At 62.1% G+C, this 14,595-nt stretch overlaps 1 protein-coding gene across 2 annotated transcripts; it reads right to left on the bottom strand.

The window, feature by feature from the left end:
* Nucleotides 1–211: 211 nt before the first annotated feature.
* On the bottom strand, nt 212–10,563 carry Ttyh1 (tweety family member 1). 2 transcript variants are annotated; one of them, XM_090322987.1, is made up of 14 exons: nt 10,381–10,562; nt 8,638–8,816; nt 7,067–7,178; nt 6,270–6,490; nt 4,389–4,484; nt 3,597–3,669; nt 3,190–3,265; nt 2,740–2,795; nt 2,475–2,567; nt 2,078–2,170; nt 987–1,129; nt 833–878; nt 651–731; nt 212–551 (listed from the first exon to the last, which is right to left on the bottom strand). In XM_090322987.1, exons 1-13 carry the CDS (start codon nt 10,504–10,506, stop codon nt 693–695), a joined length of 1,353 nt encoding a protein of 450 aa, XP_090179113.1. In that variant the 5' UTR covers nt 10,507–10,562; the 3' UTR covers nt 212–551; nt 651–692. The 2 variants fall into 2 exon arrangements, with proteins under 2 accessions (XP_090179113.1, XP_090179111.1); XM_090322985.1 differs by lacking the exon at nt 833–878 and having other exon boundaries at nt 10,381–10,563.
* Nucleotides 10,564–14,595: the final 4,032 nt, after the last annotated feature.

Genomic DNA, 14,595 nt, shown 5'->3' with positions numbered 1-14,595 from the left:
TATCACTTCTAAACCCACCTGGGCTTCTCAGACTGGAAGCTGGTCTTCTGTCTCTTTTTCACACACATACTAGGTTCACTCTGTCCCAAAAAGTCTGTTTCCTTGAGGACACAGGAATCCTATAGAGTCCCCTAGTGACTCCTAGAAAGAGGGTCTCCCTGTCCCAGTCTGGAGCAGACTCCATGGAGTGAAGAAAGGAGGAGGATCTGGATGCTTGTAAAATAAAGTCTTCCCTTTTATTTCAAATCAACCCTTTGCTAAGTTAGTGCCACCAGCTGAGATCAGAGGCGGAGCCCACTATGCTATGGCTGGGGCAGGGAGAGTCATGTCCCCACCCCAGGGCTGCTCGTCCTAGGAGAGTACTGGCAACCTAGGAGGACAAGGGAAGCCAGGCAGGCAGTCTGCCCCTCCCCTGCCAGACCCAGCTGTCCCCAGGGCTTGGGGAGCCTGGGGCCGAGGCAGGAGGCAGTCCTGTCTGGGGTGTCTGTCACCAGCAGCGTTAGTGGTCAGAGCCAAGTTAGTAGGGCCTCCTCCAGCAGCCAGGAAAGGAACTGAAGAGAGGCAGAATACAGGGCCTTGAGCAGGGCGGCTGGCCCCCAGTGCACACCCACCCAGTAGGAGAGCCCGCCGGGCATCAGCTGAATGCTTACTGGAGAGGGTTGTCGGGCTCCAGGCTGGCAGGGAAGAGGAGCTCAGATGGACGACTGCCACTGCACAAAGCGCTTGGACTCCTGCCAGGGGATACAAGACAGAGGAGATGAAGCGGGAGTCTGGCTGCACTGCGGGCCCAAGTTCTCCTCCCTCAGACCCACATGCAGGCCCTGGTCTGTACCTGAGGGTTGAAAGGGTCATCATCATCTGTATCCTCGTAGTCGTCACTAGCGTGAGATGGGTGTGGCAGAGAAGCCGGATAGGGAGCCATCAGGAGGAAGCCCCTCCCCCCTGCAGCCCCTCCCCAGGGCCCCCGCCCTGTCCCCTGTGCTGACCTGGGTGGGAACAGTGCCCAGGCCTGAGGAAGGCTGCAGAGGGCAGTGGCCAGGGCCCCAGCGGACAGGAGGGAGAAGAGCATCAGGAAGAGCAGGCCCTCCAGGGCATCTTCACACAGGCCACGCAGTGCTGAGCTGTAGTCCTGGGGTGGGAGAGCTGGCTTCAGAGTGCACGCATGAGCACGCGTGCGCGCACACACACACACACATGCACGCCAGGCACGCCATACACCCAGCAAGCAGTCCACCTGCTTTAGTCTCCAGGGAGAGGGAGACCACGTGTGTGAAGATGTCTGCAGAGCTGCTGCCCAGTCCATTTCAGCCCAGCACCCCACCTGTGGATCGGGCCAGCACTCCCCTCAGCACCTGTGGCACTGCCCTCCCTGCGGGTGCCCTGCTCGACTGCCCACCACCTGCTCAGAGTCCATGCTGGCGGCAGCCAGTCATGTCTCCATGTATTTCCACATGCCTCCTGGCTCAGTGCAGCGACTGTGCCTGCCATCCCAGCCAGAGCTATGTGACCTGAACCCCGATCTCAATTGACCAGTTCATGCTGCAGGTGCACTCGTGTGCTGGACCCACAGCCAGGCCAGCGGGTAGGGGTGAAGAGCCTGGCAAGGTGGGCCAGGTGGCTGGGCAGAGGCTGGAGAGCTGTGGCCAGGGCTGACCACCAGAGCCCTTGAAGGTCAGGGTTTAGTCCGTGGGGGTGGGGCCCTTACCCGAGAACTTGAAACAGTGGGAAAGCTTGATCAGATTGTGTGTTAAAGGGCCTGCCAGCTGTGGCTGGTGCCAGATAGAAGTAGGGATGGGTGAGAAGGACTGAGAGGCGCCAGCTGCCATGGCTGAGGACGGCCAGGCCCTGCCCGCAGCAGGGGCGGCTGGCTGGCTGGCGAGTCCAGATGGACTGGTTGGTGTGGAGGGGGATCAGACCTGGCGCAGGCTGCATTCAGGGGTATGGGTGTGTGTGGAGGGAGAGCAAGCCAAGTGTGTGTTGTGGGGGGTGAGTGGAGGGGGAGCAGACCTTGTGCAGGCCGCCTGGGTGTGGGTGGATGAGTGGGGTTGGACAAGTGTGTGGACGGGGGGGAGCAGACCTTGTGCAGGCCCCGGCAGTGCAGCAGTGCCACCAGCTGGTGGAAGTTTCCCTCGGTCACATTCAGCATCTCCTCCAAGGACAGCAGCGGCTTCTGCGGTGGGCGGGGTGGTGCTTGGTTAGCTACCCTGCCTGTTCAGCAGCTCGCCGGCCATGCCCACACAGACAGGCCACGCCCCAGAGACCTGCCCCATCCTGCCTCCTTTCCAGGAGCCACCCCAGCACAAACAGGTCAGGTCCCTGGAGAGCTAATCCCCCCTGTTAGGGCCCACCCACGGTCACCCCCGTGACCCTCGCCTACTGCCCAGCCACCCTGGCACTGCCCATGGGTCTAGCCCACACCCCACAGGCCTGGTCCTCCCCGCCCTCTCCGCCCTGGTCTGGGTTGGCCCTTCCACCTGAGCTGCTGGGAACTGGGGGACAGCTTCTCGCTCCAGGCCCTGCAGCTGGGAGTGGATGTTGCCCAGAGCTCGCTGAGACAGAGTCAGTCTCTGTGGGGAGATGAGGAAGACGTGATCCAGACCCGGGGTCCTTCTCCCCACACAGAACACAGGCCTCTGCTCCTCTCCCTGGAGTCCTGGCTCCAGAACCCTCTCTCCCCCCGGAGGTCCAAAGCCAGTCCTCCATCCCTGGACACCCGTTTCCCATGCCCGATGGGCACACCTGTTGGAAGGGATTGGAGACGTCCTGGTTGCACAGGAAGTAATAGCTCAGGATGTCTGGAGTGGAGGAGGAGAGGAGGCTGAGTGTGGAGAAGACCGAGGGGCCTCCAAAGGTCCCGACCTCAGTCCCCTCAAGGCTTTCCTCTCTGTGGCCCTTTTGAGTCTCTAGGTGCCCCAAGGCCCTTCTGCTCCTTCCAGTGCTGGGGTGGCAGCTGATTCCACCAGGCTTGGCTGTGTCATCCCCTCTGCTCCTCTCACAGCCAAATTTCCCCCCACCAGGAGGCAGCCTGTATTCTGCCCTCCTGACACCCCTGCCTTCTCACACATCTTTTCTAGCAGGCCTGGGCAGGGACCCAGGGCTCCTGCAGGGTTTGTGCACAGCTCCGCACCCCAGTCCATCCTGTATTGGGCCCCATGGCTGCCTTGGGAAAGCAGGGACCACAGAAGTCACCTGAGCTGAGCCCGGTCTCTTCCTGTGTCAGGTTTAGGACATAGGTGTCTGGATTGGAGCAGAAGTCACTGAGGCCCTGGGTCAGAGAACAAGAATGGTTGGACTAGAAATTGCCGGATTCACATTCCCACAGAACTCAGGCGGTCAGCTCCAGCCTCCTCCCCCAGACCCGGGGTCCAGGCCCAGCCTCCTCCCTCAGACCGGGGTCCAGACCCCAGCTTCCTCCTTCAGACCCCAGTATCCAGGCTCCAGCCCCATTCCTTAACATCTGGATGCCCAGGATGCCAGCAACTGGCTTCTTAGGACCCAAGAACCCTGTGGTCCTGAGTCCCTCTCAGGACCTAAGACAGTGGTTGGGTCTCTGCCCACCCCAGCCCTGGAGCCACAGCCCAGAGACCCGCACTCACCACGGCTGTGGCTGCCTCCAGGCCCATAGAACCCCAGCTCAGGAGCAGCACCAGGAGACTCAGGGCTGTCATCCTGGGGGAGGGGCCTTCGTCACCCATCTTCACTCTTCCCCATCACAGCCCACCCTGCCCAGAGCTGTGGAGAGCGGGGGGAGGGGGGAGGAAGGGAGGGCCGGGTGTCCCAGCCAGCGACCTCCCACTTCATCGGGACCCTGGGAGGGCACTGGCCACCTTGGGGCTAAGTTTCCTAGGCTTTAAAATCCCATTACTCCCCATGCTTTCTCCCAGGTCCAACCACAGCAGCCTGCCCAGCCTTTTCCCTCCCATGTCCTCCTTCCTGGGAGGCACAGGGAAGTTCCAGGGCCACACACAATGCAGCAGCCTGGGACAGGAGCCACCGGTGCCTGGTGTTGCCATCTTTTTGGTTTTGTTTTTGCCAGTCCTGGAGCTTGAACGCAGGGCCTGAGCACTGTCATTGGGCATTCTCAAGGTGAGCGCTCTACCACTTGAGTCACAGCACCACTTCTGGCCTTTTCTGTGTATATGGTACCAAGGAATCATACCCAGGGCTTCCTGCATGCTAGGCAAGCACTCCACCACTAGGCCACACTGCTGGCCCATCCACCACCATTTTTATAGAAAGCACAGCCAACGCCGCCCATCCCCAGGCTGGCTCCCGGTGGCAGCTCTAGGTCTCCCCTGGTCCCTGGCCTAGGATCTGTCCCTAGCAGGAAAGTGGAGCCCAGCCCCGCAGGGCAAGTCCCCTTCCCAGTGGGGGCGGCTCGGACTCACAGGATCACTAGCCACTTGCTCTGCTTGGCGAGGCCCAGGAGGGTGAAGAGGCAGACCAGGAGCACCAGAAGGAGGAGGAGCACGTAGGCCAGCCACCTGCCGACGGGGAGCGGAGATACGGGTGGCTCAGGAGCCTGTGGCAGCCCTGGCCCAGCCCCCCCCCTCCCCCCCCCCCCCCCCCGCCATGGAATGCTGCACCGGGCGATGGGCGTCCAGGAGTTGGATGCCTGAGACCCGCCCTGAGCAGGCCACATGCAGTCCCTGTGAACAGGAGCCTGTGGACCTGTGGCTTCTCTGAGCCCAATCCTCAGCCCTCCTAGAACTTTATCCTCCTGGCGTCATTTTCCCAACCTGTAATGTCATGAGCAGGACAGCACCTGCTGGGAAAGGTTGGCAGGCGGTGTGCAAACCCACCTAAAGCCTGAAGCTTGCGTGCTAAGGAGCTTTTAGTGACATTGGATAGGAAAGGCGCCCGGCTGAGGGGGGGCCCCACAGGGCCTCACCCAGAAGTGCCCTGTAAGGGTTCTGTTCTCAGCTGGGCTTCCAGTGTCCCAGTCCCTGCCTGCCTCAGCACCCCCAGGCTCTCCAGAGGGCCCCATCTTGTTTGTTGAGTGGGCTAGCATTTCACCATGGCCCCGTTCCTGGTAATAATGGTGGATACAGGACACAATCTGAGCCTGCCTGCACAGCTTCAGTGGAGACTATTTTGGCAAACACGTGAATGTCGGGACTTAAGGTTGAGTCAGCCATTGCAGTTCCAGGCTTGGGGGCAGAACCCCCAGTGAGGGGTGTCAAGAAGGACAGGGCAGGCCAGGCGTGGCGGCTCACCTCTGTAAACCTAGTTACTCAGGAGGCTGAGGACTGAGGATCGCAGTTCAAAGCCAGCCTGGGCACTAAAGAACATGAGATTCTTATCTCCAGTTAATCCCTAGAAAATTGGAAGTGGGACTGTGGCTCAAGGGGTAGGGTGTAGCCTTGAGATGAAGAGCTCAGGGACAGCGCCCAGTTCCAGAGTTCAAAACCCATGACTGACCAAAAAAAAAAGAAAAAAAGCAGGTCACAAGTACCTCAGTTCCACACACATAGAAAAAGCCATAAGTGGAGCTGAGGCTCCAATAGTAGATTGCTAGCCTTGAGAAAGCCCAAAGAGACTGCTCAGGCTCTGAGTTCAAGCCCCAGGACTGCCCCCCCCAAAAAAAAAGGAAGAAGAAGGGGAAGGAGGAAAGGAATAATTGCTAGTGAACTAAGGCAGGAAGATGAAGTTTGCCTGCTGGGGAGGGGGCTGTGTAGCCAGGCCCCTCATTCTACCTTCTTTGTATGGCTTCCAGACCCTTGACACCCAGCCGGCTGTCCCTGGCCCAGCCCCTCTCCTGTTTTCCCCCAAAGCTCTAGCCACCTGACACCTTACACTTCCTTTTTTCTCTTTGCGCATGCACTTGTGGCTGGTGTGAGTCACAGCCTACGCCACCCTCCACCGTGCAACGCTGGAGAGCTGCCACATTCAGGTGGGGAACGGAGGCGGGAGACTGGAAGGCCACTGGGGTCCCCCCCAGTCTCACCAGGGGGTGCTAAAATGAGCGTGCTGAATGAACAGGCACAGGTCAGATGGACGCGCGTGCAGTAAATGGGTCGTCACCTGGTCAGCCCAGAGCTGCCGAGCTTCACTGAGTGAACGAGTGAATGAGAGTGAGGAGTGAGAGTGAGGGCTCAGCCTGAGAGGCATTGAATGCGTCTTGGCACAGCTGGGGCTAGCAACCTGCTGCAACCAACCTTCCAGGGGCGGCTACCCTGTGCCACCCTAGCCTGGCTCCAGTCACCCTGGCCCCAAAAGAATCCTCAGAAGCCACCCAGGTGGAGTGGACAGGGGATGCGGCCCCTCACCTGTACTCCTCCACAAAGGACACATCTTCAGCCACCTGCAGGGGGCTTAGGGGTACCCCGTGCCAGAAAGCCAGGCCCTGCAGCTGCTGGGCCATGGCCTCCGCCTGGCGCCGAGCCCCGCGGGCGGCGGCCACCAGCTCCGTGCGCTGTGCCAGCACCTCCTCCAGGGCGGTCAGCTCATTTCTCACCGCCTCGCCCAGCCTCTCCACCATCTCCCACACCTGGGGGAGGTAGGCTGTCATGAGAGGGGGGGCGAGGGCATGCTCTGGGAGCCTGGGACGGGAGGGGTGGCAGGGGTGAAGCTGGAGTCGGTGTGGGTGTGGATAGGGTCCTGTGGCTTCTGGGAGATCTTGGAAGGACTTGGGCCTGGGACATGTGCTGGCTTCGGGCTGAGCTCTGCACTGCCTTCTGAATTGGGGTGGGGGGCGGTATTCTCAAGTTTGGGCGCCCCATCCAGCATGTGAGCTAGACAGGAAATCGGAGGTCTGATGCCTGGGGTCCTGGATTTCAAGGACAAGACTTGAGCTAAAGTTAGATCTGGAAGTCTGGAGCAGACTCAAAGCCAGGCTTGGGGTTTCTGGGATTTGAACTTGTTCTGCTGGGGAACCCAGTTGACCACCGGCCTGAGACTGGATGTGAGTCTGGGGTCTGAGTCTAAGCCAGTTCCAGGTCTGGGATGCGGGTGTGAGGTGTGAGCGTGCAGCCTGAGGCCTGTGGGTGGCTCCGTGGTTGTCCCCGGGGGGGGGGGGGAGATACAGGGCAGGTCCCAGGCTGGGCTCTGGTCCCTGGCCTCTCACCAGCTGGTCCGTAGTGCTGAGCGTGTGGTTGGCATGCAGCAGTGCGGAGCTGAGCTGGGACACCCCATCACTGGCCTCGCTGTTGCCATAGAAACCAATGCCAATGCCTGCACTGAGGAGAGAGGGGGGATCACAATGGCTGGGGACCCTGGGGGCCACGGACCCAACATGCACACCTCGCCTCTTCATCCACCTAGCCCATCTCTGCACTCACCCCATTGGCCTGGCCCTCGGTGGGAAAAGAACGTCTCCGGCTTGCCTGCCCCCCCCACCGGTTGCCATGGCAACGGGAAGGCCTCACTCCCCCAGAGGGACGTCATTGTGATGCTAATGGTGGGTGGTGTGGTGGAGGGAAGGGAGCCCCCCGGTTTAACGGGAGCCTCTCTGGAGCAGGCCCTAGATGAGAGGTCACCCCTCGAGGGACCAGCTCCTGCACCCAGCTTCTCAGCACCTCTTCTTTTAGGGCTGAGGTGCCCCATGCTGCCTTCTGGAGGCTCCCAGGAGCCCCGAGCCTTCACCTCACCCCAGGGACCTGGCACCCGAGTTGTCTCCCTCCCAGCACCGTGCGCTGAGACCCAGGCGCCTGGCCAGCTGGGAGAGAGAGTAGGAGAACGCCCGCAGCACAGAGGGCTTCATTGTGGAGCCTGCATGTGGAGACCCTCCCCCTCCCCTCCCCCCCATCTGCATCCCACATTGCAGGGGGCGAGAGTCTGCCGCCCGCCGCGTTCCCAGGCCGGGCGCCCCCACCCCTGCCCCTTGGATAGGAGCCCAGTGCTCTGCCCCATTGTTCAGAACCCCACAAAGCTCCCCTTGTGCCTAGGCCCCCAGGGGCTGGCACCGTGTCTCTCCCCTGCCGGGCCTTTTTGTCCACCCTCCCCACCACCCCCAGTCTGGACAGCCTGATGAGGAAGCATCTTAAATATAGGGCACCCAGCCCCCCCACCCCAAATGTGCACCCTCTCTCCCTGCACAGAGGCCATGTGCTCAGAAGCCAGGCTGGGGTGCTGGGGGCGGGGGCAGCTCCAGGCCAGCCACAGGAGGCCCTGCAGGGCCCCAGACAGGAGCCCTCAAAGCCCTGTAATCTGGGGTACTGGCAGCTGTCACTGCTTAGGGGACGGGCCAGCAGTGGGGGCTGGGGGCTCTTCCAGCCAACTCAAACCCGGAATGGCATTTCAGTGCCCCTCAGCCAGGTGGCACTGGAAAGCTGCCTTTCCTCCCTGAACTTGTCTCCGGTCAAAGCTGACCATGCTGGGAGTTGCTGTGGGCAGGGCTGGCTAGATGCAGTAGATGGCTATAGTCAGACATGAATGAGTGCATGACACCCTGTTAACACCTGCTGAGGACACCATGGGGGCTCCCGTGGATGTAGATGCTGACACCCGGAGAGAGTGTGTGTGCACACAGCTGTCGGGTGGGGTGCAGTGAACCTCAGGCTGGGGGCCCCACCCTTCCACTGGATGCCCTGGCGAGTCCCCCTCATTCCCAGGGCGGGGCACCCACGACACCAACAAGAAGTGGACAGGGCCTGTGGGGCCCTGACCCCACTCCCCGCCCAGCCGGGGCCCCATTACCAGCCCACGAGAAGGGCAGCGATGCAGCTCCAGGTAGCGCAGCCTCCCCCGGATGGGGGGCTCTTGGCCCCGGGGGGCTCTGGGGGGCGGCAGCAGCAGAAGCGGATGAGGTAGACAGCGATGAAGATGAGACTCAGGCCCAGACCCAGGCCCGCCAAGGCCGCCACCAGCAACAGGGCCTGGGGAAGGGGGCCGTTGAGCCAGACGCACAGCCCCCCTGGGCCCAAAGGGGACACACGGCCCTGATGGGGTCGGTTAGTCTTGTGGGGGGAAAGGGGACCCCCTACTCTCCCAAGCAGGAGCTCTGGGACTTAGGCCCAGGATGGCAGAGGGCTCAAGCCTGGGGCCCCGGCTCTGCCGTCCTGGGGCGCTGTGTGACCTCAGGCAGGATTCTTCCTCACGTCTCTCCCGACCTGTCCCAGAGCATGGGGTGTCTCCAGGGAACTCTGTGTGGGTGGGTGTGCCCAGCTCGGCCTGGACTGGCGATGGGTGCCGGGTGTGTGTGTGTGTGTGTGTGAGTTCTGAATGTGTTATAGAGACCTGCGGATGCATGAGTGCTGGAGTCAACATCTGTGTCCCCCGGGGAGCGTGCACATGTGACTGCGCCTGGACGTGCAGAAGCAAGTGCCTGCGTGTGTCCAGTGTGCACATGTGTGTGTGACTGTCCTGCAGGTCTCTGGAGGTGCGCATGGCGCGGCCCCGTGTGTGGGGGCGCCCCGAGCCGGGACCAGGCTGGGGTGACCTGTGCCCGTGCGCACGGCTGTGTACACGGGTTGTGTAAGAGGCTGTGGGCGAGCGCACGACGTCCCCGTCCCCGTCTGGTGAGGAGAGGGGGGCGGATGGAGTCGGCGGGAGGAGTCGCTCGTGGCTGTGGCAGCCATGACCCAAATAGCTGGCGCACCGCGAGCGTCCGCCCCCGCCCCCCGCCTTTCTGGAGCCCCCGCTGCGCGCTCCTGCCCGGGGCCCCGTCCGGGAAGCCCCCGCGGCCGGGGGCCTGGACCCCGACCTCCCCCTCCCCGGGCCCTGGAAAGCCAGTCTGCGTACTTCACCCGAAAGTCAAGGACTTGGGCGAAACTGGGTCAGGGGACGGCGCCCGCCGCGGGCCTCCCCGGCCACCGGCTGCCTCCTCCCGCACCCGGGACCCGCCGGCCCCCGGCCGCAGCCGCGGGTTTCCCAGCCCTGGTCCTGCAAATTCTCCCCGCGACCCCCGCCGGCCCCCGCCCAGCCCGGCCGGGCGGCTCCCCGGGGTCGCGGCCCCTCCGCACAGTCGCCCGCGGGGACCCTGTGGGGGTCCCCGGAAGCGGACCTGCCCTCGGATGACCCCGAGGCTGGCTTCCCAGGCCGGGGCTGGGGGGTGGCGGGCGACTGGGGGCCGGGCCCCGGCTCCCCTCTAGGCACAGGGCGGAGGTCTGGGGCCCGAGGCGCCCTCCAGGTGTGGCCCCCGCGCCGTCCGGTCACCCCACGCCCAGGCCGGCCCGGGCCCCAGTACGCGGAGGAGGGGGGGCTGCCGGCCTCCCGCGCCCTCGCCCCGGGCCCCGCACCCCCCGCCCCGCGCCCTCACCCCGCACCCCCCGCCCCGCGCCTCCCACTCCTCGTCCCCCGCCCCAGTCCCCGCATCCCGCGCCCCGGCCCCGCTCCCCGCGTCCCGCCCGGCGCCCCCCGCTGCGCCCGCGCCCCGCGTCCTGCCCGGCGCCCCCCGCCCCGCGCCTCCCGCCCCGTGCCCCGCTTCCCGCGCCGTCCCACCTGCTGGTACTCCCGCTCTCGGGGCGCGAAGCCGCTGGGCACCGGGCGGAGCTGGAAGTCGGCGCGGGGCAGCTGGTGGAGGAGGTGCACCCAGGCGGAGGGCCGGTAGCCCGGCGGCGCCCCCATGGCCCGGCAGGGGCGGCGGGCCGGGCCGGGAGCCTCGGAGCCGAGCGGGGCGCGCGGCGGCGCGGGGTCTGCGGGGCGCGCGGGGCTGGCGGCGGGCGCGCGGCTCGGTGCTGCCCCTGGCGGCCGCCGCGGGCGCCGCGGCTCCGGGCTCCGCCCGCCCCACCTGCCGCCCGCCGGGGTGCGGGTGCGCGCGCGGGCCGGGGCCGGGCGGGGCGCGGGGCCGGGCTCACGCCCCGCCGCCGGCCTTCGGTGTGGGCACAGATACTGAGGAGGGGGCAGGGGCGGGCGCGGCGCCCGGGCGGGACGCCCGTTTGGATGCCCCCCCGGGCTGAGCCCCACCGGAGCCCCCCGGGCCTGGGCGCCCGCCCCTGCCCAGGCCTTCCCCCTCGTCGCCCGGGACAGGGCTGGCCCGGCCCCTGGGTGGGGAGGAGGGAGGGGGCCAGGTGGGCTGGCGATGGGCTGGCGAGGACCCTGGGGAGAAGGGCGGTGAGGGCGGCGGAGGTGGTGATGCAGAGGGGAGGGAGGACGCCTCCCTAGCTCCCCCTCCCTCCCCTCTCTCTCCCCCGACCCCCTGCCCCCCCCAATCAACCCATTCCTCCCCCTGGTCCCCCCTCAGAGAAGAAGATGCACTGATAGACTGATAGTCTCCCCGCCTCCTCTCTGCCTCCCTCTGGCGTTTTTTCTTTTTCCTTAGGGGTTCATGGGGCTTGAACTCCCCCTGGGTGCTGTCCCTGAGCTCTTCAGCTCAAGGCCACCACCCTACCCTGGAGCCAAGCCCCACTTCCCGTTTCCTAGAGGTTAACTGGAGATAAGAGTCTCAGGTCCTGTAATGCCCAGGCTGGCTTTGAACCTAGATCCTCAGATCTCAGCCTCCTGAGTAGCTAGGCTGACAGGTGTGAGCCACCAGCCCGGCCCCTCTCTGGCTCTTCCTCCTGCCTCAGTCTCTCTGGCCTCCGTTGATGTGGTGTGTGTTGTAGAAAGCAATTTTGTCCAGCCCTAGCTCTCACTGATGGAGCCGTCCATCTTCCAGCCTGGAGCCCTGAGGCCCCCTCCGCTGCCGCCCATCTGTATCTCAGGGCGAGGGGGTCCTTCCTCTGGGGTCCCCAGGTGTGTTCAGGGTTCTAGGCTGATGTCTAGAGGTATGGCTTCAGGCTGGGTGCATCCCTTGGCAGGGAATGGCTTCTAGCACAAGGTAGACGCTATTTCAGCTGGTGTCTGCCATATGGGCAGAGGGAGACGGCATCACCAGCTGGTCCACATTTCTAAAAGGAGACAGAAATCTGGATATTTAAGAAGCAAAATCCCTCGGCTTTTAAATGTTAAAAGGAATTTAAATACAAAAACTTAATAATCTTGTGTGGGCTAAATAAAACCTGTGGGTGGGGTGGGTTGGAGCTGGCGTGTGTGCCAGCTCTGGGGTGGGGCTGGACGCATGCTGCACCAACAGGCGGGGGGCAAACGGGAAAAGAGGGAAGAGAGGGGCCTCAGGGACAGAGCAGGGGCACCAGGAGATGCCAGGGAGAGGAGGCAAATACCACCTCCAGGAAGCCCCCTAGGCTGGCCTGCTCTGACAGGAAGCCAGGGCCCGTCTGTGTGGGGCTCGCTGCTTTCACTGGTGACCGTGAGAACTCACCAGGAAAAACGGCTGAGCGCTACATCCTATGCTGAGTGCATAGTAGGTCCTCGGTCAATACAATCAGCAATAAATGCATTCACCTCTGATTCATTCATCTATTTTACACACGTACGTACACACTCACCCAGTGCAGTCTTTAGACTCTATCTTCTTTCCAAACCACAGTATCCAGGAGTCTAGTGGATTCCAAACTGCCTGCCTCCCTGGTGCTGCTGGAATGTCAAGGTCATGAGCTCAGAGTCTACAAAACTTGCTACAGGCCAGGGGAGGCTGGCCTGGCCTGGGCAGAGAGAATGGGATCCCGACACAGAAAAAGAACATTAGGTCAAAGCAAGAGGACTGAGAATACAGGGTGAACTTTAGTTAACCACAGTGTAACACAACGTAACATTCCTGTGGCAGACAATATATGTTGGTAAAGTTCAAGAGAGGCTCATCTGAACTTAATTGGAGACTCTTATCTCCAATTAACTACTCAGCTAAAGCGAGAAGTGGTGCTGTGGTTCAAAGGGTAGAGTGCTAGCCTTGAGTAAGAGAAGCTCAGGGACAGTGTCCAGGACCAGGACAGGCAAAAAAAAAAAAAAAGCAATCTGTCAATCTGTAGGAATTTTGAAGTTCCATATCTTACACTAAAATCCGAGAGAGAGAGAGACCGAGAGAGAGAGAGAGAGAGAGAGAGAGAGAGAGAGAGAGAGAGCGCTCTACTTCCAGCTTTTATTTATTTATTTATTTATTTATTTATTTATTTATATTTTGCCATTCCTGGGGCTTGAGCTCAGGGCCTGAGCACTGTCCTTGGACTTTCTCAAGGCTAGAGCTCTACCACTTGAGCCTCAGCACCACTTCCGGCTTTTTTCTATGTATGTGGTGCCGAGGAATCGAACCCTGTTCTTCGTGCATGCTAGGCAAGCACTCCTCCACTAGGCCAAACTCCCTGCCCCTCTCCTTGCAGCTTTTTGCTGGTTGCTTGGAGATAAGAGTCTCATTAACTTTCTTGCTGAGGCTGGCTTTGAACCTCAATCCTCAGATCTCAGCCTCCTGAGCAGCTAGGATGACAGGCGGGAGCCACGAGCACCCGGCTAGAATTTCCTTTGGAGCAGCAGGAGACCCGCAGGGCCTTAGGCAGGTCTAGGCCAGGCACTCGGGCTGTGAATGGAATTTGGCAGGAAATTCGTGTGGGTCCTGATGCTGCAGATACATTTAGCTCCGGCAGGTGAGACAGAATTTTAAACCATTCTATTTATAGCGTGGCAGGCACCTAGCGAGTTTTCACCAACTAAAATGAAAGGCAGCAGAGCCTCTGAGGTCGCCCTGGAGCTGCGGGCCGGTGCCCCGCCCCGGATTGGCAGGGTAAAAAAAGAAATTATCCGGGAATTTTTTTAAAAAATCTTATTTTCCGCATGTCTTTTCTGTGGCTCTCACTTTTAAGCTTGTGGCAGAGTACAATAAACTCCATACCTCAGAGGAAGACTCAGAGGCCTGGAGCTGAGACAAGACAACAGCTGATTTGGGGTGCCAAGAATGAGACCCCAGAACCTAGTAACCCAATCACTGCTGTCCACTCCAAAGCTCCACCAGAAATCAGAGGACCCCCTCACCCCCAGAGTCACCAAACATCAAGTCCCTTCCCCCTTTCCTATGACCTCAGCTCCTCAACACGCACGTTAAGCTCATCTCTAATACTCGTCATTGGCACAGCGGTGGGGTACGTTGTGTGGGCACAGCATCCTCTGGGGATCGTGGGGTCTCCATCTCGTGTCTGCTCCAGGACCTAGCACCCAGCAAGGACTTTGATTCCGCTGTGGAACGTGGAGGAGGCAGAGGAAGTGAATGAGACCCCTCCTGCCCACCATGGCAGTACAGGGTTCCTCACAGCGGGCAGGGCATGCCCGCTCTGCTTCTTCCCAGGGGCGCTGCCCTCACCCTCAGCCTTCTGTCTAGGCTGGCCCAGGAGAAGCAGCGTGGAGCTGAGAGCCATCTCTGTGCCAGCTTCTCGCTGCCACAGTCCTTGCCGAGGAGAAGGCCAGCAGCCTCGCTCGCCCAGCTGCACGATCCACACTCAGGAAGGGAAGGGCCACACCGCTTCCCACCACGTTACACCCCTCCCAGGCAAGCTCTTCATGAACCCAAGACCCCTGCCCAAATCGACCCTGCGCCTGCCCCGGCCCCTTCCCTCACAGCCCCTGTGGTCAGAACCCCCGACCCGGGGCCTGGTGATGGCGGGGTGCAAGGCCTGGTCCTGATGCTCTCTAGGTGCAGACCAGGGGTGTGGACTTGGAGAGGGACAGAGCTGAGTGTGTTTTCCGGCAGGCAGTGAACCAGGAGCCAGCAGCCCAGAGCCGGGCCTAGAGCGGGGCAGACGCAGAGCTGGGCGGGAGGGCACAGGGCTGGAGGGCATGGGGCTGGGGCCCCCCAGGACTCGGGTGTTGGAGACTGGGGTGTCCAGAAGCGGC

This window comes from Megascapheus bottae, chromosome 31, assembly GCF_031878675.1.
Source record: "Megascapheus bottae isolate mThoBot1 chromosome 31, mThoBot2.hap1, whole genome shotgun sequence".
NCBI classification, from domain to species: domain Eukaryota; kingdom Metazoa; phylum Chordata; class Mammalia; order Rodentia; family Geomyidae; genus Megascapheus; species Megascapheus bottae.
The sequence above is the reverse complement of the archived record's forward strand: the minus strand, read 5'-3'. Positions and strand labels throughout refer to the sequence as shown.